General features: G+C 35.1%; 2 protein-coding genes across 7 annotated transcripts in view; one reads left to right on the top strand and one right to left on the bottom strand.

The window, feature by feature from the left end:
* NBEA (neurobeachin) overlaps window positions 1–22,581 on the bottom strand; it is a 534,050-nt gene that overhangs the window by 276,868 nt on the left and 234,601 nt on the right. For 5 of the 6 annotated variants that reach the window (XM_080377534.1, XM_080377536.1, XM_080377535.1 and 2 more), the window contains 3 exons: window positions 11,646–11,800; window positions 7,425–7,551; window positions 3,693–3,820 (listed from right to left, as the gene is read on the bottom strand). In XM_080377534.1, coding sequence (XP_080233660.1) covers window positions 3,693–3,820; window positions 7,425–7,551; window positions 11,646–11,800 — 410 coding nt within the window. The remainder of the gene's footprint in view (window positions 1–3,692; window positions 3,821–7,424; window positions 7,552–11,645; window positions 11,801–22,581) is intronic. The other variant, XM_080377533.1, reaches the window with a different exon arrangement.
* The window catches only part of LOC308059739 (uncharacterized protein), a gene marked incomplete at its 3' end in the record, with an annotated part of 81,223 nt that overhangs the window by 28,735 nt on the left and 29,907 nt on the right, over window positions 1–22,581 (top strand). The window lies entirely within an intron of this gene.

The raw sequence follows: 22,581 nt of genomic DNA, 5'->3' as shown, positions 1-22,581 counted from the left end.
AGTGAAAATACTTTTATCCATCTGTGCTTGACAAAAAAAGGATATAACTTTTCTTTTGGATAGAGATCAGATTACACTTGCCTGTAACATTTTCACCTAAAAGCTAGAATATCGTAATGTACTGTACATGGAGGGAATTTGCAGACCATATGGAAATGAGAGTTAGTAAAAACATATCTGTGCAAGTGTTAAATGGAACTCCACAACGAGCACTGCTAAGCTCAAATATGTGACCTACACATATTGCATGTTTGTTTCCAATTAGATTTTATACGGATGATTTTAACCTTTGCAACTTCTATTCTCTGAGGCACTGGGAGAACCTCGGTTGATGAACCACAGTAATGTTGGGCTGGTTTTGGTACACTCATATCCAATTGCAAAGCAATCCTTTTTAACTTAGCATTGAGGACAATTTCCAGTTATAAAATATTTTGGGAAGTTGATGAAACATTAGAAATTCAGTTGAGTGTAAGATACTTTTGAAGAAAGAAATGGTTTTGGGAAAAGGAACAAAAATTAGTATTATTTCAGTATAGTAAATATGTGAAATGTTTTACCAATAAATAGGTTCTGCAATGTCAGATTACAGCTTGATAGGGTTCCTCTGCTACCAGTCACATTTGGGAACTTACATGAACAAACAAGAAAAAATAAGAATTTTGAGTATGAGTGGTCCAAGTTTTTGGTCTAGATGGACAAGATCATTGCAGCCCAGTCATTTCAACTCCACTCAAAACTTAAGAACTCACTGCTTAGATATTAACTATAATTTCCTCAAAAAATTAATCAGCCAGTCTTCCATGGGACAGAATGATGATACATCCTAAAGGAAAATGAGGTGGCATGGTATGACAAGATTTTTCACAAAAAGTTTGAGACAGCTCAACTACTGTGAAAAGGTGAAATCATAACTAAGTTGTATACACATTTCCAAATATATATTTACAACACCTAACTAAACCATCAGATTTTCTGGAAAGTTTGCATAATCAACCTGGTTTAGAATTATTAAAATGATTTTTTTCTGTTCCCTTTTCTTTTGTGCTCTCTCTTCAGTATGCAAAACCTCAGCTACAAAACTCTTGATATTCTTACTAAGTCTGAAGTGATTTAGTAATTCTTATACACATGCATGCAGAAGAGTACTAGAGAGAGCTTCAGAAAAAAAGCCATGTCATCAAGGATGCCTGGAGGTATTCAGATAGGAGAAAGACTTCTTACCATAAGGAGGTTTTGAAAAACTGCAAGAGGAGGGAGGGTATTTTTGTGTTTCAAGCTTGAATACTCAGAAGAAAAGGACATGCTTCATGGAATGCAACAGATACTTTTACGTTGATCAATTTGAAAAACAGACAGAACCCTTAGACTTGATTAAATAAAGTTTATTTACTCCTTTTTGATTGTTATAACTAAAACCTTTAGACATAAAACAATAAATTAGACTATTTCATATAAAACTGTCAAGCTAATTACTGCTTGACAGTATAAAATCAAATTTAAATTATCAAAGCCCCACAGGAACTCTGTGTACTCACATATCTTGAATAACACCACTAAACCCCTCTATTTTGCAGAGCCATTACATGGTGAGCACTTTCAAGCACTTCAAGGACCAACACTGGCTTTCAGTAAACAATGACAGGAAACTTCTCAAAGCAAATCAGGTATCAGACTACGAGAGAATTTAGAATTCTCTTTTAAAGGCAAATTATCTAGGCAAGAATTCAGTTTAGTTGAGAACAAGGGTCTCATGCAGGCAATGAAGAAAGAAAAGAAGTACACAATGACTATAAAAGCATCTAAGTTCTCTGTTAAGAAGCAAAAAAGCCCACCTGTGTTAGAAGGAGCAAACAGAAATTCAAGTCCTGCAATGTAAAAATCCAAGGTGTACTCAGATTTTTTCTTTACGGATTGCTATTTCAATATCTTGGGAAGAAAGGACTGTTTTTCAGAAAACAGGAATAAGAGTGTGAATGGTTAGACACAACATTAAGGAAAAGTGATGGGAAGGACAGTACTTGTTTTGGAACTCGGTGTTTGTAAACTATTCCTGAGACTGAACTGAGTGGCTGAGTCATAGATGGGACAAAATTTGGAATGGCAGTCCAAGCGGGTATCGGAAGAATGCTAAGCCATGTCTCTCCCTGGACAGGCAAAGAGATAAACTCATACTGCCATATAGCTGTGAGGCTCCTCTGGCCTCTAGCTTTTCAGTCTTTGCCACATGCTGGGAACTGTTGTAGCCTTGTTTATGCCATGAATCTGACCAAAAGACAAAGTCAGAACAGCATCAGTGAAGAATTTTTTAAAATCTATAAAAGAGTTCAGGTGAAACCAAGACAATTTCAGTTGTATTGTATGAATTCTATAGTGCAATTAATCAATTGTCAAATGGAAAGGATAACACTGCTACAAATTTTGCAAACAACTTCACTAAGAGACTTAAAAATGGAACCCATCAAATATCTTAGTCATCTGTGTTCTTGATGAACATCTCAGACCACTAACTTCAGGTGTCATTAAGTGAGAACTGCAACTTACTCATAGCTATAAAATTAACAGTATAAAATACCTAAAGTCTCCGAGTATTACTAAGCTACTATAACATTCCTTGGCCTTATTAAACAATAATGAGACAAAAAAAAAAAAAAAAAAGGAAAAGGCTATTTAGAAGATCTCATTTACAAGGTACAAATATTTTTAGCATTAAGAGTAGAAGATGGCCAACATTATGGGGAGTATTAACTGAGACCATAGAAAGACTGTACACTAATATTTAGATAAAATGCATGTATAATAGAACGAGTTTAGGAATTTGAACACAAAGATGTGTTTTTTCTGTGTAGATCTTCGCACATTGTAAGTTCTGCCTTAATGAGACTTTTTCCTCTCAATAAACAGCAGTATTGTGTGTAAGAACTATTCTGAAAGGAAAAAAGTTTATTTAGCTGAATATATTCTCTGAATATGTGATGTGGGAGCAGTGCATGCTCACGCAAAAATTCCCTATCTCTATTTTAACTACATTCACACTGATTCATTACTTTCTGCATGAGCTTGCTGTATTTTGCACTTTCTTCATAATTTCTGCATTACTTACTGCCTCAACTTACGAGGCAAATCTTCTAACTATGAAGTAGTTATAAAACCCCATAAAAATCCTCAGAAGTGTTCAAGAATACTTCTTTTTCAAAAGTCATCCCTTTTTATTCCTCTATAGGGACAGCTCTTTATCTGTCTTTGTGAATCCAACCGACCTACCCAAGCAAAGAGCTTCCCTACCAAATATAGATACACATATCAATAATGTTGGAGCGCAGTCTTCAATTAACTTTCTTTGGGAATCGATTAGACGTTTTAACTGTATTTTTCACTAGTTTCTCAAAGTCCGGCTGCAACACATATAATTTTTCTGAGGAGGAAAAAGCGAACTAAAGAGAGGTTTTTGCATTCCAAGATGACAGGATGTATCTTTACACAGCATCTCACTTGGAGAAAAAAAGGGGTACAAGAGCTATCACTTAATTTCTGTAAATGACATTAAATGCAAGGAAATGAAATCACAACACATTAACAACTGATTAATTTATTTATGAAAAATAGTTATATGAAGTCTAGTGAAAATGAAAAAAAGTTCATATCAAATGACTAATTGTCAAAATAATATAATCTTATAACAGGAACAGTACCTTCAATCAACAGCTCTTGTCCATGACTGCCCAACAGTGTTCGGGATAGGAAAGGGGCAAAATCAACAAAAATTTCTCGCAGCAGAGGGGCCACCTTTTCTAAGGCTCTTTCAAGCTTTGCAGTGATACTGTGAAAAAAACAGACACCATGATTGGAAGAACACTTAACAACAGAAGTTAAATGATATCAAATTGTATCTGTTTTTAAAAGTTGCTGCAAGCTTCTTTATAAAAGATGATCATAATTTGATGAAGCTTTACAGTGTTTAAATGGCTTTAAGTAAATGCAAATGTTATGTCAGCCTCATAAATTCTACACCATTTACAGAGTACTCCAGAATTTATTCTCATTTTCAAACATGATAAGAAGAACGTCAGATATTCAAGTGTAAGTGTATTTCACCCATCTCAGCTTATACACATCTCATCATTTTATATACAGTTGAGGGCTTGAAAAGAGATTTTATTCACCCAAAGCAATCACAGGTAACTTGCTTTTTCATTCAAGCTTTCAAATAACAACATCTGGCATTGCAATGCTAGACAAGGGAGTACATGAGAAAGTGTTCTAGCACAGGTATCAAGAAAACCAATATTCTTTTCTTCAGCTTTGAGGGAACATGACCCCAGGAAAATAACTTTGCCATTGCATTTATACTTCCCTGCCTGCTGAGAATATACACTCTTCAAAGCCCAGAGTGTTCCTTAATTTCTACTTGTACAATGAGAAGAGGCGTTGTGACTTCAGTTTGTTTCTTAAATACCAGAAATATTCCCGTGTCTGAGGATACAAACCTAGCAATAGTATGCAAATGTCAGCAGTGTGCTAAGGACTGTACCCCTAAGAGTCCTTCCCCTTTAAATCTCAACAGGGCAGAACACTTGTACACTCTGAAACTCCTATGCCAAGATTAAAAACCTGCTGTGTTATGAACTATTCCTTAAAAACTGGGATGAAATTACATACATATTCTGGTCTACCAATAATTTTTGCTGTTCTTTTTCAGATTGCTGGTGGCTGAAGGGGTTTTCTTTGTGCTTTAATTGCGGCACAAAAATATTACTGGCATTTAAAAGTGCATTTATAGGAAGAAGTTATGCTTATTGACAGGATCTAAGAGAATGAACACTGACATTTAAATTTTATACTGTATCTACTAAATATAAACACTAAATAAATATGGATTTTTTAAATTCAGATCACATAAAGATCCCTGCATTTAAAGAGAAAGCTGATATTATAAACATATTGGAAGTTTTTCTTCATTAGCATAAATTATTTTACTGAATTCCTATAGTTTATTTTCTTTCAATGTTCTGCTTTCCCATTTCAAATTCAGATAGTGATTTCCTAATATTCCAAAGGATGGATTCATATCAACAGCCTTTGCTTTAGTTGACTGGTTGACTTTTACTATGCTAAAGTCTCTGTTGACTATATTTGAAACACAGGCAACTACCTCAGAGTTTTTTAATTTGCAACATGAATCTATCCCAAGTTTCTCTGGTAGAGATAAAAAGCCTACTAGATTAATCCAGTCTTCTCTAAACCATGTTTTAAAATATGCTTTCACTGTACATTGGTTTAAAAGACCCCGTTTTAGAGTTCACTTAGCTCTGAAAACTTTACACACAATTGAAAAAATATCAATGTCAAAAGTTTTAAAATTAAGATCAATTTTTATTTAAGAATCAAGTAATATGGGAGGTGTGGATGTGCTGTTAATCTACACCTTGGATGAGCTATTAATAAACACCTTGTTATCAAATGGATAGCCGATGGATCTTGTATATTATGGATCTATTAATGGGCAATTGGGAATAGCATTCTGTGAAAATGTGAGATCAAAGTTTAGCACTGTTTAAAAATGCATATCAAAGGACAGGAATGAATATTTAAACAGAGGAAAAAGAAAACCCAAATCCTTTTTCCTTCATATAAATCCCTGGTGCATTTACATGTTGAAAACTGACTGGAGTTCTGGTCCTTCAGTTTCAAAAAGAACAAGTAAAATTAAGGAAAAAAATATACATAGAGACCCCAAAAATGTTTCGGGGAAGCATGTGGCCCATCTACTGCCTTTCCTGCAGACACACACTAAGGAGAGAAATTGATCTGATTCTAAAGCTGTTTCTAACATTTATTGTACCTTATAATGCATCCTGCAATCATGAAGGAACCGTAGAGATTCATGTAACTAGTTTTCATGACTGAACTAAGATTTTAAGGGGGTTTTGTAAAGAATGAGTATTTTGCTTTTTCCTCTCCATTACTGGAGATTCAAGGCAAATAAACTCTTAGCAGCTTCCAAATTCAAGATTATTTATTTTGCAGATTAAAGACAACACACATCAGAAAATTGTGTGTGTCTCTGTGTGTGTGTGTGTATATATATATATATATATATATAATTTATCCATATATAAATGTGATAAACTTGGACAGGAAAGGTTGAAAGAGCACAGTAGCAATATCAGATTAAAAGAAGTAATTTTAATACTGTGAGCAAAAAGAACATATAATTCTGTGGATAGTTCTTGCTACCTACTGCTTGAATTGGTCACAAGAAAGTGCAGAGAGGTGGGGGGCACACACTGTCCCAGTCCCATGTATGCTACCTTCCCAACCCCATTCCAGGCCAAACCTCTACCTCCAAATCAAGACTATTAAATGCCAAAAAGTCCAAGGTAGTTCTCCTGCCCACTTCCCTCTGCTCATTCTACAGCTGTAAGCAGCTCTTTACCTATTCAGCAGCTATAAGGGAAAGCTTAGGTAAGTTAGCTTTCACTTCATGTTCTCTAACCCCACAAACAACTCTCATTTTTAATCTCATAAAAGCTGAAGCACAACAAATTCATAATAAGGAACCCAAAATTTATCTGTAATCAAAATAAACTTTTAGTTGCTTATTTGAAGCCCAAAACACATTTCTTGGGTTGATTATATTTTAAGTTTTCTACATTTCTGATATTGTGCTTCCCAGAATTTTTTTCAGTTGCTAATCTCAGTTACTACTCAGAGCACAACATTTTCTGAGTTCAGATTCTGGGTTCAAAATGTGAATTCTAGATTTTGCAAACTGAAGTTTTTCTTTGAGTCCAGGACCAAAACTTTCAAAATGCTTATGAAAAAAACAAGAACATTTCATTGGTTAAAATAACTGAAAAACAAAATTATTAAAAATCCAGTTTAATTTTAACATACTTCAGTATCTGAACTTTAAAAAAGATTTCAGCCCCAGTGAAGCACTGTCCCAACACAGGAAGACAAGAAGCAAAAGGAGTGGCTTAATTACACCACGACCTTATTAACTTGCATCATAATGCTGTCAAGCAATAAATAACACCACACAAATGGCCATTGTCTCGACCATTTGCACCATTTTGGAGCAGAGCCAACAGCCCTTCTGCTTTCAGCCTGGGCCCACAGCCCCTGCCATGATTTCACCTGCACTACCACCTGACATTTTAGCTAGGACCAGCAAAAAAAGGCATTTTTTGCATCGTGTGTTAAATCGCTGAAGTACCAATACTTTTTTCCACCGGTTACGTAGGGCCTTCGATTTAAGTTTATTTCTTTTCTAGTTCATTACAGAATGACAGTCTCTTGTTCATGAGCTTGTAAGCATATTAAATGAGCAAAATTATATATTTTTTCTTTGTATAGTTTCATATGTATGAAGTTGTGGGAGAGGAAATTATAGTTAATGTTAAAAGATAAAACTTGTGTACCTCATGTTTTCAGCTGAATCCTCTGGCATTGGAGCAACAGTTTGTACAGCTGGGAGATTTTTGCTGGTAGCACCATTCACAAAGCTGGATGACGAAGAGGAAGAAGAAGATCCTGAGTCTACTGCACCTGTCCCCCAAAAAATACAGGTCTTAATTCAGTCTGAAGAAACATAATTTTTAGAGATTTTTAATATATTCCTTGTCTTACTCATCTACTTTTAAGTAAGGAAATAATGTTGTTTATTCTAAAACAATTCAAACAATTCGATATGATCATCATATAAATTAATACCTCATTCTGCTACTATAAAAATAATAAGCTTAAAAAGCTATTGGAAAATCAGGCAAAATAAATCCTTACCTCATTTTCATTATTCCCAAACTATATTCCAAAGATGAAAACATTTTTACATCATCCTGTAAAGCAAGATCTTTCTAAAATAAAGGTATATTTATGATGAGCTTGAGTGGAGAATAGAAGTTAAACTTTTTTTATAATATATATATACACACACACTTCTTGACTGCTGTAGTTGCAACTACAGGCAGAAAATAAAATACAAATTTAAGAATTACAGAGAAAATAGAAAATGCATATTCCTTCAGGAAGTAATATGGAAAACTAGTGTCTAATTATAGTTTTTCTGTTTTCTTCCTCGAGTCAAGGAGAATCTTAAGGTATTAGAAGTCGGAAGGGCAGTGGGGTATCATTTCAATGGGTTGTGAACAGCTGCCCAGAAAAAAAGATGCAGACAGAGCATACATTTATACTTTAAGTGATCGGGGTCAGAGCTAAGGGCTAAACTTAGACGCTAAATGCCAATCTATCATGCTTGCTGAAATGGGACTCTGAGTTCAGCCTCTCTGAAGCAAACCAGCAAAGGCTCAGAGTGGCCATGAACAGTCGTGAGAGCACTGTGATAAATGCTGTCCCTGTTCTGCTGCGCTGTCCTTGTGCAACGCGTCACTGCAAGAGAAGTAGCAACGAACAGTCTTGTAGTCGGAGCTCAAAGCCTGAGGGACCGCAACGCTACCAGACACAAGGGCGACAGCCAACAAGATCTATCTAAGTTAGCAACGAGGGGTGGAGAACCCCAGTTTAGAGATCAGCAGCATTATCCTGCCAATTTTGTAAAATAACTAGTTGCTCCCTGTTGTTGGTCAGTTTTAGCAGCTGATACATCACTGTCCTTAGAATTACATAGGTATATGTTATTTTTCAGTTTCCTGCAAAGCTCTACAAAGCATTTACAGTTCCTTAACTGCTTAAGCAGCCAGCTGACAGTGAAGCGGAGGTCAAATGTTGGTAATCATGAAAAATTCTCTGGCAGCAGGGATGATTTATTGTGGTTTTGTTGTTTTTTTTTTTTTTAATTTGCCTTTAAATATTTTTTACTGATAAAAGAATTAAGGTAAAGATCAGAGCTTTCACTGGCTCACTTAAGAAAATTTACATTCAAAACTCTCAAAATGCAGCAGGATCTGCTGGGCTTGCTGACACCAGAGTAGCTGGTGAGGTTCAGGATTTAGACTAGGAACTGATTTAGTCTGTTTTAATAATGTCAGTGGGAGGTGGCGGTGGCTGACACTCTGGGTTCTGACTTGCACTAAATGCAAATTGTAAATGTATCCAAACACACTGAGAAGGAAACACAAAAATATAGGCTCTCTCCCAACCGAGGAATCACAGCGATTTATCTGAGAATAGGGTAGCTTAAAAAAGATTAAGGACTCACACATATGTGTATGTGTGTGTGTATTTATATTATTTATAGATATGTATTATTTACAAATTTATATTCATATATGCACTGGTAACACATTTTTTTGTTGTTGCTTCCCTCTTTCTTCCAAACCCAAACTTTCTTCATTTAAGGTTGTTGTCTAAAAATGCAGTTGCTAAGTTGTTTAACCAGCTAGGCTCCCAGAAGAGAAGGTCAAACAGACCTAGAACTACTGGATTAACATAGAAGTGAGAATCAGGATCAAAATTGAGGAAATCCAGTCTAAACCCCTATAAAACAAGTTTCTTACATAAAGAGATGAAGGAAGAAAACCTATCTCCTAAAAGATATATTCAAAACACTAAAAGGACTTCAGTAACATACATCTCATTACATCGTGACAGTGACATTGACTACGACAGCAATGGCAGATGGAATGTAAACACTGACTGTAAGCCATGAATAACTGAAAAAAACACCTTTCACAAAAGTCCAGCATAGAATATACCTCAAAGACACAACTGTATTTCTACAGTATCTGTGATATACTGTAAAAACAACTGTAAATAGGTTTGGGGGGACATCTAGTGTTTCTAAAAATTGTATACTGTTTCTTTTTTACCATAGTACAAAAAAACCCCAAACTAAACCAGGTGCTGTTCAATGAAATTCTATACACTACTTTAAAATCATTAATAACATAGATAATTTCACAGACTTCAGGTATGTAAACCAGAAAGTACCTGGATACTTCAATGTATATATTTCAAAAACTGACATGCATAATCACTGTTTTAACTACCATAGACACAGTTTAATTAAAAACAGCAAAAAGAGTATTTTAATATAATAGATATTTATATATTTTCAATGTGAGACTACTTTTTTTTACTTTCAATAATGTTTAGCATTCTTAGAATGTCGATATAAAAATCAAATCTTAAAAAAAGTTTGGAGGGGAAGGTCTTTTGAAGCTGTTTTTTAAGAGAATTCATCAATAAAGCTCATTCAGATGAATTAATGCATAAAAGACTTTACTAAAGCAGTCGAGTACACATATAATACTAATTAATCTGTTACTTGCTGAAATTCTATTGAATCAATACTTTTCCTTTAATCAAGCTAATCCATAGACTAGGAGACAAAAGCAGTTGCATTAAAAAAAAAAAAAAAAAAAAGCAGCTATAAGATCTACCAGAAAAAAGCAGCCTTTAATCCACAGTGAATGTACCATGGCATCTGCAATACTGTCCTCTACTAAGGGAGGTATCGGGGAAATGACTGATTTTTAAATGCACTTACTTACAAAGAAGCTACTACATTCCAGCCAAAACAGTTCAGATCTTTAATCACTGAGAAGACTGAAAAGCTTACATTATTCAGTATCAATTGGAAAACAAGGTTTCCAATGTAGGATATTTTTTGCATGACATAAGAGTACCTAAAAGGAAATCCGTTCAAGATTAACAGAAGTGGCTACACAAATGGAACTGTTCATAGCAGTGATAACATTATTCAGAGCATTCATTCCTCCCATCTGCCTCAGGATAATTAGATTTTAAGATTTTTTTTTTATCCTTAGAAAAATCAAAGTTCTATTACCAGGTATTAAAGGTAATCTGCAAAAGGAAAGAAAAAAAATAATGAGTGTGCCTTCATATTATTCCATGAAGCAGAAGGATGCCAAAAGCTTCCCCTTCCATTTTCTGCAACCCCAGGGAGATTTTCACTTTCTCAACCCTTGACTGAAATTGTGATAGCCTTGAAGAGAGCTTTTCTCTCAAGTGCTTTTGTGTAGTTTAGAAAGAAAACAGACCATAGCCAGACATTTCAAAGGAATTTAAGTAAACGTCAGTTGCTCTCAGTAAGGATTCATTTCTCAACAGAGATCACACTCTCCATGGTCAACAGGCTCCTTGATGATAGACAATCCCATTATTACTATTATAAATAATTAAAAAAAGAAGGTCTTGTCCTCCTTCTATAGGTCACAATGATCAACTACTGTTAAGACATAACTACAATTAAATTAGGTAGGTTCTTACTGAAAAACCATCCAAAAATCATAGCATAATTTTCCTTGACAAACAGTAATTGCCCAAAATATTAACCCTCCACAATCTACAGTATATTTATTAAGTAGCTAGTTGTCTTTACTTCCTTTGACACATAATGACATAAACATCCTCTACTGCAGAGCACTGGAGAATTTAGCTCATTTCAATTCTAAACTACGCTTATAAAACAGTGTTAAGGCTATTCACATTTTTAAGTCTGTGCAAGTCCAATGTGCACTCTCAACACTCTCAAAGATTACAAACATATGCCAAGAGAAAACACTGGCTCTAATAAAGGCCAAAATTTAATATTTCCAGGTTTTTAATTCAGAAGCACAAAAACAGTAACAAAAAAGATGATTAAAAAACAAAACACCACTAAAAATAACAAAAAACAAACAAGAAAAAATGAGGGTCACAAAAATATTTAAGGACAATACCTGTTGTATTAATCATACTTTTTGGTGTAGCTCCTGTTGCAGCAAATATATTAGGTGTACTACCCGGTGGCAGTCCACTCCCAGGTGTAGCAGCTCCCACTGTGGTAACAGCCAAACTACCTGGAGGGGGTTTCTTTACTGGTACAACCACACTCCTGTGGAAAAAGAAACCGCAGATTACTAGAACTGCACAATGGAGTCAGCAAGTTTTTTTTTTTGTGATGGGATTATGCTGTGTTAATACGCTGTGCTGAAGAATACATAGTAATGTCAATTTTCTTAACCTTTCTGAAATAGGGTAAGACTACTTTAGTGGACCCTAACACCATACTCCTGTCCTTTGTCTGCAGCTTCAAGTGATTCCAAGAAACTTAATCTGTCTGTCAGTGCGCACAAAATGAAAAGACCCGGCCACTTCATTGATATGCTGTGAACACTGCTATCACCTGTGTTCTAGATTTGCAAAGAAAATGTTAAGTGTTGGAAACATTGCCAGCATCCTAGCAGTGTACATGCATGCAGTCTTAATGAGTATGTTAATTTGTTGATCTTACTGAAATTATCTAAGCTGACAATTTTTTTGCCAGCCATCTGAACATTTGAGTACAGTAGCTGATTCTTCAGCACCGTGCACATACTGGTCTTGCAAATATAGTTCACTAACAAACATAATTTTGCACTCAGCCTTCTGGAAAACTTTCACACTTATTTCAACCAACAGCTCATGATGTAAATTGAACACCTAAAATGGAACACAGTAAATATGTGCTTTCACAATATTGATATAATATTGATTTAAAAATAAAGCTTAAAAAGCAGTCTTGAGAATTTGAAGCTTTTAAGAAGAGAACAGGGCTTTTATAGAAGTCTGACATAATATCAGATATAAATAGACAACACTGCATTCAAACACATTCTCACCTAATCTTAAACCACTCTCTTTTCCCCCCAAATCTCAAAACTAAAAGACTTGCTCTATGTGTTATAATAGAAGAAGAAGGAAACTTTTAAGAAGACATTTAATTAATTTTTTTTTCAGCACTGGACAGCTGTCATAGTGCAGACAACGATATTTACATTTTTCCTTTTAATATTTCCATTTATCTATCAAAAACTGCTCCTAAATAGTCTATTTCAGTAGAAAACCTGAGTGAAAAACAAACCTGAAACAAATTATATTTGTAAACGTTACAAAAGATATTTTCATCATCATACACGTTTGCTAGTTAAGCAGATAGGCTTTTCTTTAAAATTAATCATTTTGATCAAATAATACACCAAGAAAATGCAACTTTTTAGGGCAATAAGGCCACATTTTGCTCTAGAAGTTCCTTTGGTTATTGCTTTGTTACCCTTCTGTTTAAACAGGATGGTACATACAGATTGAAAGGTGCAGAACTACTTTTTACAGTAAAGTAGTTTGTTCATATATGTCTAAATCTTCAGTGTCCCCTGGATTTTAAGGACTGGTGATGTAAATTGTATTGTTGATGCTATTGTGAGAATTATAGACAAGATTTTTTTTTTATCTCCTCTTATATGATGATAGTGTACAAAATGATCCGTAAACAATTTTTTCTTACTCCTTTTTAGAGGGGTAACAGTGCCAGTTGATGTATCTGCGTTTTGAACAATGTTACCACTACCCTGAAGCACATACTATTAGAAAGGTAATTCTAAGTATATTGATGATTTTCTGTCTCCTTCCATTGACATTAGGAGAAAATGAGTTTGCACAATGCAATAGCTATTGATTAAGATAAGTGACCCTAAAATAATTGCTTTTGTCTGTAGTTAATAATCCCATATAATAATTTCTAATATGAAGTGTTTACCTAGCAGCAGCTACAGGTGATTAAAGCCAGGTCTACACAGGTTAGATTACCCTGCTCCATAACACCATGAAATTTCCTAAAATTGGCTCCTATCCACACACAAAGATCTCTATCTCAATTAATACTTCATATACTTGAGTTCTCGTTTTTCAGGAATACTGAATACGTATTCAAAAGCAGAGTCCCTGTAGTGCCAAAGAAACAGAAGGAGAAATTAGGACTTGTATCTTAGAGTGGGAGCATCTCCTGAATATTTTAATTTCATAAGGAAACTACTATCATTACCTACAACACTGTAGAGATCTGCAATAGAAAGGTTAAGACTGTGAATGGGAATATTTGGCTGCTGAGGCACAAGAAGAAAAGACATAGTAGGAAAAAACATTTTCAACTGCCTAAGCTAATGGCACATAGATTATCAGGTCATCAAGACCACAGGCATGAGTGTATCTTTGCAAGATAATCAGACTTTGGAAGCAAACCCAATGAACAGTGATGACTCAGAGAGGTGGGGAAGTAGGGACAGACTATTGACAGCTCCATAAGGGTAAAAAAAGGCATAACTAAACCCTGAAAATAGTTGCCAACCTATAAGGAACCCAGGATATGTGAGGAAGACTTGACAGCTGGCATCCCATGCTCTCCATGTCATTACAGCAAATCCTGGACCTAGCATCTGGACACAAGGATGGGGGGAGTCTGCTGGACAGCCTCCTTAGACACACACCCATTATAATGTTTGCAAACATGAGACAGACCACGAGTCAGTGAGATCTGTTTTGTTTTGGGAAAAATAATTTTTCCCTCCTATAAGGTCTGGTATTGATATTTGCTAAATTGCTGACACAATTGCTGCAGAAGTATTTTCTATTTTCCTGCTACTTTTCTGAAGAAGATGTAGCTAAATTCAAAGTCTTCCTCCTTTTCTTCAGACAGCTCAGTGGTCTTTCAGAGTATCCAAAAGATCACTTAACTATCCATAGCAAAGACCACATCTGTCAACTTTACTTCTTAGACATAATAGAATCATGGAATTGGTGGTTGGACTAGATGACCTTTAAAGGTCCCTTCCAACCAAACTAATGTACTGGCTTCCTGTAAAGGCAAAACCTCATTTTTTAGGAGTGTAGTCAAAGACTGAAAATCAGCTCCCATAGTAAGAAAGGACAACCCTAACCAGACTCCTCAAATACTAATGCTCTACATATGGTTGACATTCTTGTGTAGGTCTGAATCAGGACATTACAGCAGGTCAGGTGTTATTAAAATACAAATTATCAAGAAACAAGAGAAATCTCTCTACCATAAGAATAGGCAAAATCAGTGAGACGTTATCATCCCAGACTGAAAGAAAATGCGGCTTTCTGACATGTCACACATAGTGACCTTGTCAAAATGTCTCATTCCTGCTGATAGAACAAAATACAGTGAGTGAATACAGAATAACATGCAGAAGAAGGAGATTGAAAAACTATACAAACACCACAACAGAGTGGTCAAAAACGTGCAAGGCAATCAAAGGAACAGCAGAACAAGAAAGGTGAAAGAGGATGACTTGGTGCTTTCAAGTAAAAAGCCCCTTCTTTTAATCAATCAAACTACTGCAATAGCACATATGGTGAAAATGGGCAAATCAGATTTATGAAAGAAGTGTAGCTATTTACCTGCATATAATATGAATGGAGGAAATAATTTAATGTGATAGGTGCCTTACATGTATCTGTAAGGCATTCAGGTATTTCCTTCATGGAGGAACAGAAATCTACAGACTAGAAGAAAAGGTTATATACACTTATATCATTTCATATTAGGCCTAGTTTTCTATAGTGTATTTCAGACTTCCTAAACATCCCAAACTGGTCCACATTTTTCTGGTTCGTGTTATCATGGTCTCAAATAACCCCCAATGATTTAGTCAGGAAAAGCTTAATAGTAATTGGCTGTAGCAACTGATTTTATTTCTCTGTTCATTGGGTGGTTTACAAATCTAAGAAGAATTGTGACTACTAATCATTATTCTGTTACTCTACGGGTGTCCTTTTCAAATTGTAAACCTAAGCCTTAAGTCATTGTAATTCATATCATGCTTCAGATGAGTGTTGTTGGTTCAACCTGCATACCACTTGCGCATTGCTGGTTCATTAAATAACCTCAGCAAATGACTACAGGATTCTTCTGGGGTTTAGAAATTTGCATGAAATAACTAGGTAGAAAATAACACCATCAACGTGTTGAACTGCATAAAGAGAAAAAGGAAATAAAAGACCCCCACCCCTTCTCAAATTAACTTTCCTTAAAAATTTAGGTACCCAGTGCTGGTGACATACAAATCAGGTTTTGCAGCATTGTATTGTCTCACTCTTTCTCTGTGATCCACATTTTGTATATCTTCATTTTAAAATTTAAAGGCCTTGCAACCTAATCACTCTGGTCAATCAAGAGGTCAGAGATAAGCCTTCAATACTGAATGTCTTGTGTCACCTATCTAAGCGGCAGCAATTAAATCAGAATCACTTTATGCTGTTCTGAGATATGTGAAACCTCTTAAGGCTGAATTAATATTCTTGCTCCTCCTTTTCTCCCCCACAGCAGCAGAAAGCGTAAGGATTTTCAAGAAGTGCTCTTCAAAAAGCAGTACAGATATCAGACAAATTTTTCACAGAAGTACTCTGTCAAAAAACAACTTCTCCCAGATATTTCACAAGAAATCACAGTAGGAAACTAGGGACAATTTGCTATATTACATGCTACCTTGTTCCTAGAGTTAAATTAAATTAATCTCTGGAAAGAAAGCTTAGTATTTTTTTAGTATTTCTGCCGTGAGTTATACATTTTCTCCATGCCTATATACATGACCAGTCCTTTATGAAACATGTATATTGCCCATAAAAATTATCCACTATTCTTTCTGATTTCAGCCCCAGATTGTGATTTGAGTCTATAATAAGTGATCATTAGCATGTACTAACAACACAATTTGAATTCTACTTTAGACAACATTCTATTAGACATTAAGGTAAGATTAACCTGAAATCAAGGAAGGAAGATGTAACTCAGAGTCAAGAGCCATGGAAAAAATGGATTAAAAAATTGTGAAGTATACTGAAGAGATAGGAAAGGCTCACAGAAGTATATAATCTTTGAGACTTGTGCAAGTGGAAACTTAGTGCTGAATATCCAGTTAATTGTTATGGATTCTTTCAATCATTTGATAGCATACATTCATCAAAACTTCCTAAGCTTAAAGTACATAAAATGATTCTAATCTACTAAACACAAATTGCTTGTTTCTAAATATAAGAAGGTGAATCATCTCAGGTGTGGTTTTAGGCAAGGACATGAAGATCATTGATCTTCTCTCTCTGATCAAGCTAGAGAGTATTTACCCCAAGCGAAATTCCCAGTCACTAGTACCTCCTTTGCATTCAGGATAAATTAGCTGAAGCACCTAAAATGATCTAAAATATTGGCAACAAAAAAGGAAAAACTGTAAGAGATTAAAAAGCCAGCTATCAAGAAAGATGAATGGTCTTGGATGAACAGAGAAATTGGAAGCACTAGGAATTTAATAAATTTGAAGAATGTGAATAGAATATAAGTGAAAACATCATGTATTAAATGCCAGAAACATCATCGAATAAAGACAAAAAAATAAAGATGAAACCAGCATGAGGTATAGACTGGGATGGGTAAGGAACCTAACCCTGTATCTATGATGCAAAAAAATCCAAAAAGGCAAGAGCTAAAAAACCAGCAGTTCTGTCAAAGTCAGCACAGCTTTAACGGTGGTTTTACAGAGCCTGTTTGAGTAAAAAATCAAGACAAAAATCTAGTGCAATTTTCGTCTATATACCCAGTGAATAATATTAAAGGGCAGAGAGATGCTGGTTTCTCCTGGTAAAACAGACATAAAACTTCAGTTGAGATACATCTACAGCTCCATGCATATGAATACAAAAAGATGCACATCATACAGGTTATAAGAAGAGTTTTGAAAGTGCTACCTGCATATAGATTGCTAAATGACAGACAAGGGGAACACAGTTACAGCTTGATGAAAAAAATTGAGGGTTAATATACCAAATTTTGGTCATCTTGAACCTATTTGTAAATTTAGGATGAATTTGTTCTAAACAAACAGGTGAGGTGGAGGTGTGCTTCCACCTTGTCACCCATTTTATTTAGTAAATGAGTGGCCAAGACAGTCTCTAGGAATACAGACAATGCAACTTCAGCTCCCTTCTCCATTTAACAGGATTTGAAATCATACCTCCCATTCTCTGGAGTGTATTTTAACTGCTATTTTAGAAAATATATTTTAGAGAGAGGAGCTCTCAAGTCTTTCCTTTGGACCACAGTCTCCACTGCACAAAGATACGGAAATTACTGAGAGTGAACTGAAACCCCTGATGGGTCACTTAATTTCCAAACTGACCAGTTTTTTCATTCACATGTTCACAAACTACTGTGATACCCAAAGCAATGGGGAAGGCAATAACTAAGTACAGACAGCACCTGTAACTGTTCCTTCTGATTAATGGGAAATATGCTCTGATTTCTCCCATTATTTTTCATTATGAACTTCAAAAAGTAACATTTTCTGTTGAGAGAAAACTAAAACTTATTTATTCATATCTCCTTTTTATTAAGTTTTCAGGAAAATCAGCTCTATTTTTCAGAATTATCTTTTGGAGAATCTAATAACTCTAACAGGAATATAACCTCTCATTTATCTGTTTTATTTAAATGACTGTGTAGATCAATATGTATCAATGATCTCCCAAAAGTGGGTAATAATACAACAGATAAATATTGAACCTCTCTATTTGAACCTTCAGTGTTTCTTCTCTCACAGTTCTTGTCTTTTCCCCATTCTGCTAGTATAGAAAAAGAAAAAAGAAAAAAGTTTATTCTAGTAAAACACATAGATCATCTGAATAGTCCTTCTAAATATAGCCCACATACATAAAACGTATTAAACATACTTTTTGAAGATCATCTCTCTCTGTACAAACTGGCAGGGCATGTATCAGCCTTGACTGGATTTCACAAGATGCCCACCTTTTCTAGCATCTAAATACTATTAAAACTGCCCCCAAGGACCTTCTACGGGGGACAAACCCCCCAGCCCTCCACCCCCCAAAAAAAACCCAACCAAGACTATAATACTTCAAAAGTGTATCCTCCAAAATATTTCAAAATATGCTTGTGAAGCCTTCACTGAGCAAGTAAACTATGCAAACCCATAGTATTCCAATTCATGAAGTGCTAATGGATTAAAAGGAGTAAGGTAATTTAACAGCAGCAAACCCCCCTGATCGCCTCACTTCCAGGACTTCCAGATTTTTTTCTTAGGCAAGCATGCTTTCTATTGAAATAATTCTGCTAAGTACAAAAAGTATATGTAAATTACCTCATTTTGAAAAACTAATAAATGAGACACAAATCCATAAGCACTCTCAGTTTCACTAATAACACCCCTCTAAAATCTCTCTACTGGAAATAAGTAGTATGGAACACACGTAAGCTTCAGAAAGCATTACCGGGTAGAATCACAAACAAATTCACAAATGTTAATGGTCTAATTTGCATCTAGTGGGACAAATGCAAAAAAACCCCAACAAAACCACCAGAAACAAGAAATCTCCAAACCCTAAAAATCAATAATGGGGACTGATTTTTGTCAGACAAAAGATGAGAAGGCAAAAAGGAATTATTGGTGAGTTATGCTCCATTAGATGCAAATCTAGGTGAAATAACCCTTTGTGTTTGCTTCTAAAAATGTCATCCCAGATGCCATTTTCAAGGAATTCAGTCTGACGTTAAAAGACATGTCATAACTTTGAGGATCCAGGCTCCAGTGTCCCAGAAATCTGTTTATATAGCTCATAATGTAATTACAGCTACCTTAAGACAGATGAGGCAGAAGGCAGCAATATATTGAAAACTAATTGAAAAATGCAGTTGTCCAGAAGCACTTGTGGGGAAGAGGTCTCTGAAAAGCTGCTCAAAGCTTCAGAGTTTGAAGTGAAATTTTTGATGTTGTCACTCTCAATCTATTGAAGAGCTGACAGACAATCAAACCCGTCTGGCTGGCTGGCAGCTCATTTTGCTGGCAGGTGGCAAACAATTAGACACACCAATTTGTGCCTCCTGATGACATTAAAGCATGAAACTAAGTTGTATGCAGGGCCTAGTGATTTGTGTGAAAGCATTTCAAAAATAATACTCTTTGCCGTGGCAACTCATTTCAGACTGCCACCTCCCATTACGGCTTTGAGTGGTGAAGACGACAGACTTGAGTTCCGTGTGGTGCAAGGCCGCTTCTGTTCAATCCGTCATCAGCGCCCCCCGAGACCTCAATCCCCTCCTTTCATCAATATCACCTCATCATTTACATTCGATAGTACTTGAACTGCTGCATACATTAACTACACACAAGTCCTATTTGATAAAACATGTTGGACACATTTTCTGCTTTTATATTTCATTTATGAGTGCACAAATTCTATTGGAAGAACACACTGTGGCCTATTACACAATGACTCCTACGAACATATTAGCAATGTATGATTAGAAGATAACGCAGAGCAAAATATATCATATTAAATTATAAAATAGAATTTTGAACTTCAGATCTGTTTTCAGGACTTTGTTTTATATAGGGTTTACCTGCATGTAAGATTGTGATTATAGTTACAGAAATATCTTAAAACAACAAAGATACAGTTATTTTTTTACTAATTACTTATTATCTTAACTCTTCTTTTACAAGGCACTCAGCCATCCAAATGCAAAAATAAAATAAAAGTCTAGCCTCACAAGGACTAAGAATATATTTTGATTAATGTTAACATTTATCTGACCTCGATTTACTTATAAATATGGAATCACTGTGCACATTTTATAAAAACTGAAAGAAACAAAACCTGACGAAACAATACACTCCATTACTCATGACACTCCCTAAAGAGAATAAACATGACCAATAGCCACATTGCTCAGTGAAGTACCAGAACTGCATAAACTGTAGCAACAGAAGACCCTACAGTAATATGGTTCAGAAGCACAGTGTCAGCTTTTAAAAAATATGCAGTGTATATTACTTGTTATTTTATATCAGTAAGTACAATTATATTTACAATGAGCAAGTATAGAAGAACAATCACACCGTAATTTTTTTTTTCATTTTTCAATGATAATTGGGATACTATAGGCCATACAAAATGCTCATAAACCACCACAAGCTAAAGTTCATGTTGTTTTCTCAATTAATATTTTAATTAATTCTAATATTATTTCAATATAGTATTCAATTCCCATCTCGTTCCCGCCTCCCCTTTGTTTCAGCACCCCAGGAAAAGTTATAGGGTCAGGATCTCAATCTGCTCCTCCTTCATAAATTGAAAAAGAAAAGCAACACCACAACCACCCATCTTTTACCTCCACAGCGGTCAAGCAAGTACTTTGAAAATATGAGCAAACTGCACAGAGAAGTAATTTCATGAACAGTGCTCGTCATTCAGTAATGTAGCCATGAGTTACAACAAGCCAGCTGAGGTCCTGTGGGCCAAGTATTTTCATCAAGATGCCCACAATAACATCCATTTAGTTGGAGGAAATAATTTAACATTTCCTAATCTGCCGAGACCTGCCTGAACCTGTCAATTTTCCCTTCACAGTTGAGGGTTACATTGAAAAACATTATTTACCTCACGCAGTAAAATCAGACAACAGGATCATCTATTTAATAGAAACAAAATATTCCAACAAAATTGTTGTAAATGGGTCTTCTTTTGCCTAAACTTCAACCATTACCACTTTTTTTTTTTTTTTTTTTTTTTTTTTTTCTGAACAAGTAAACAATGCCAAGAGTTGACATGGTACAACATATGCTACCAAGGTCCAAACACAGCTGTACACTTTGTACAGCAAATCCTGGAATTACAACTTGGACAGCAGGGTAACAGGACCAGGAAAAAACAAAACACTTAAACCCCTTAGCTCCTAAGCAAACTTATTAAGAATGAAATAGCTATGAAAATCCACGGGGTCTAGACATCTCTCAAATAGCACCTCTCAAATAATTAAATAATTTTGTGTTAGCATCTATTAATAATGATGTTCAAAATGTACAAGCAGTCACACTGTTGCAGGAAGAATATAATGGAGGTGCTCCCACTAAATACAGGTTATGGCCAACCTACTGCCGATCTTCAAAGTTTTTCATGTTTTCTTCTAAGTTTAGAAATGCAGAATAAAACTCAGCTCTTCAACCAAATTGATGTTAGGTTCCCTCTAATGATAACAAAGATATCTCATGAAGTGATAGGCTCCATTTTAATTTAGGTGTCTAGCATTTTGTGAATTAACAGCAACCCTCTGAATGAAATATTTTTCTTAATTGAGCCAGGTAGAAATTTAGCTGGATACGTTCAACTAAAGTAAAGTAATCTTTTGGTGGTTGCAGTTAGGTATTATTAATTCTTATTAGTTATTTATTATGTAGCACAAATTTTTGTACTCCTTATTGTACAAGAATACATTCTAGAATACGATGGTTCCTCATGGAGGATAAGGAAAAATTCCTAACTGTATAGGAAAAAAAAATATGTTTCAATTCACATTGAAATCACTCTAAAATCAAAACATGCAGATTGATGAAAAAAAAACCAAAACCCTTAATGAAACTGTTCCTAAATGAGCTTTCTCTGGCATGGCCTTAAGACTTGTAATATTATTTGAAAGGGATATATTAATTGCTTCTAAAGCACATTTCACTTTTCCTATCTTGATCAGATTTTCTTTGTTACAATAGATACTACCTGATTGTTTATTGAATTATTTTGGAAAAGCAGCCTCAGTACTAAGGTATATATACAGACAAAAAGGCACCAGTTTTTTTATGGAATTCATAATGAAAAATTGCTTCTTCACTTTTATTCCAAAATTCTCATGTATCTTCTTGCATTTTACATTACACTGAAAGATGCATATTGTTTTAAAGACTTTTTTAATGAAGACATTTCTGTAATTTTTTCAGGTTCTCTGTAAAAGTCTGTGATTTTTCTTATAGATCGCAACATAGTTGTTTTCTTGCT

The sequence above is a fragment of the Falco punctatus genome (assembly GCF_963210335.1).
Source record: "Falco punctatus genome assembly, chromosome: 2".
Taxonomy (NCBI): Eukaryota; Metazoa; Chordata; class Aves; order Falconiformes; family Falconidae; genus Falco; species Falco punctatus.
The sequence above is the reverse complement of the archived record's forward strand: the minus strand, read 5'-3'. Positions and strand labels throughout refer to the sequence as shown.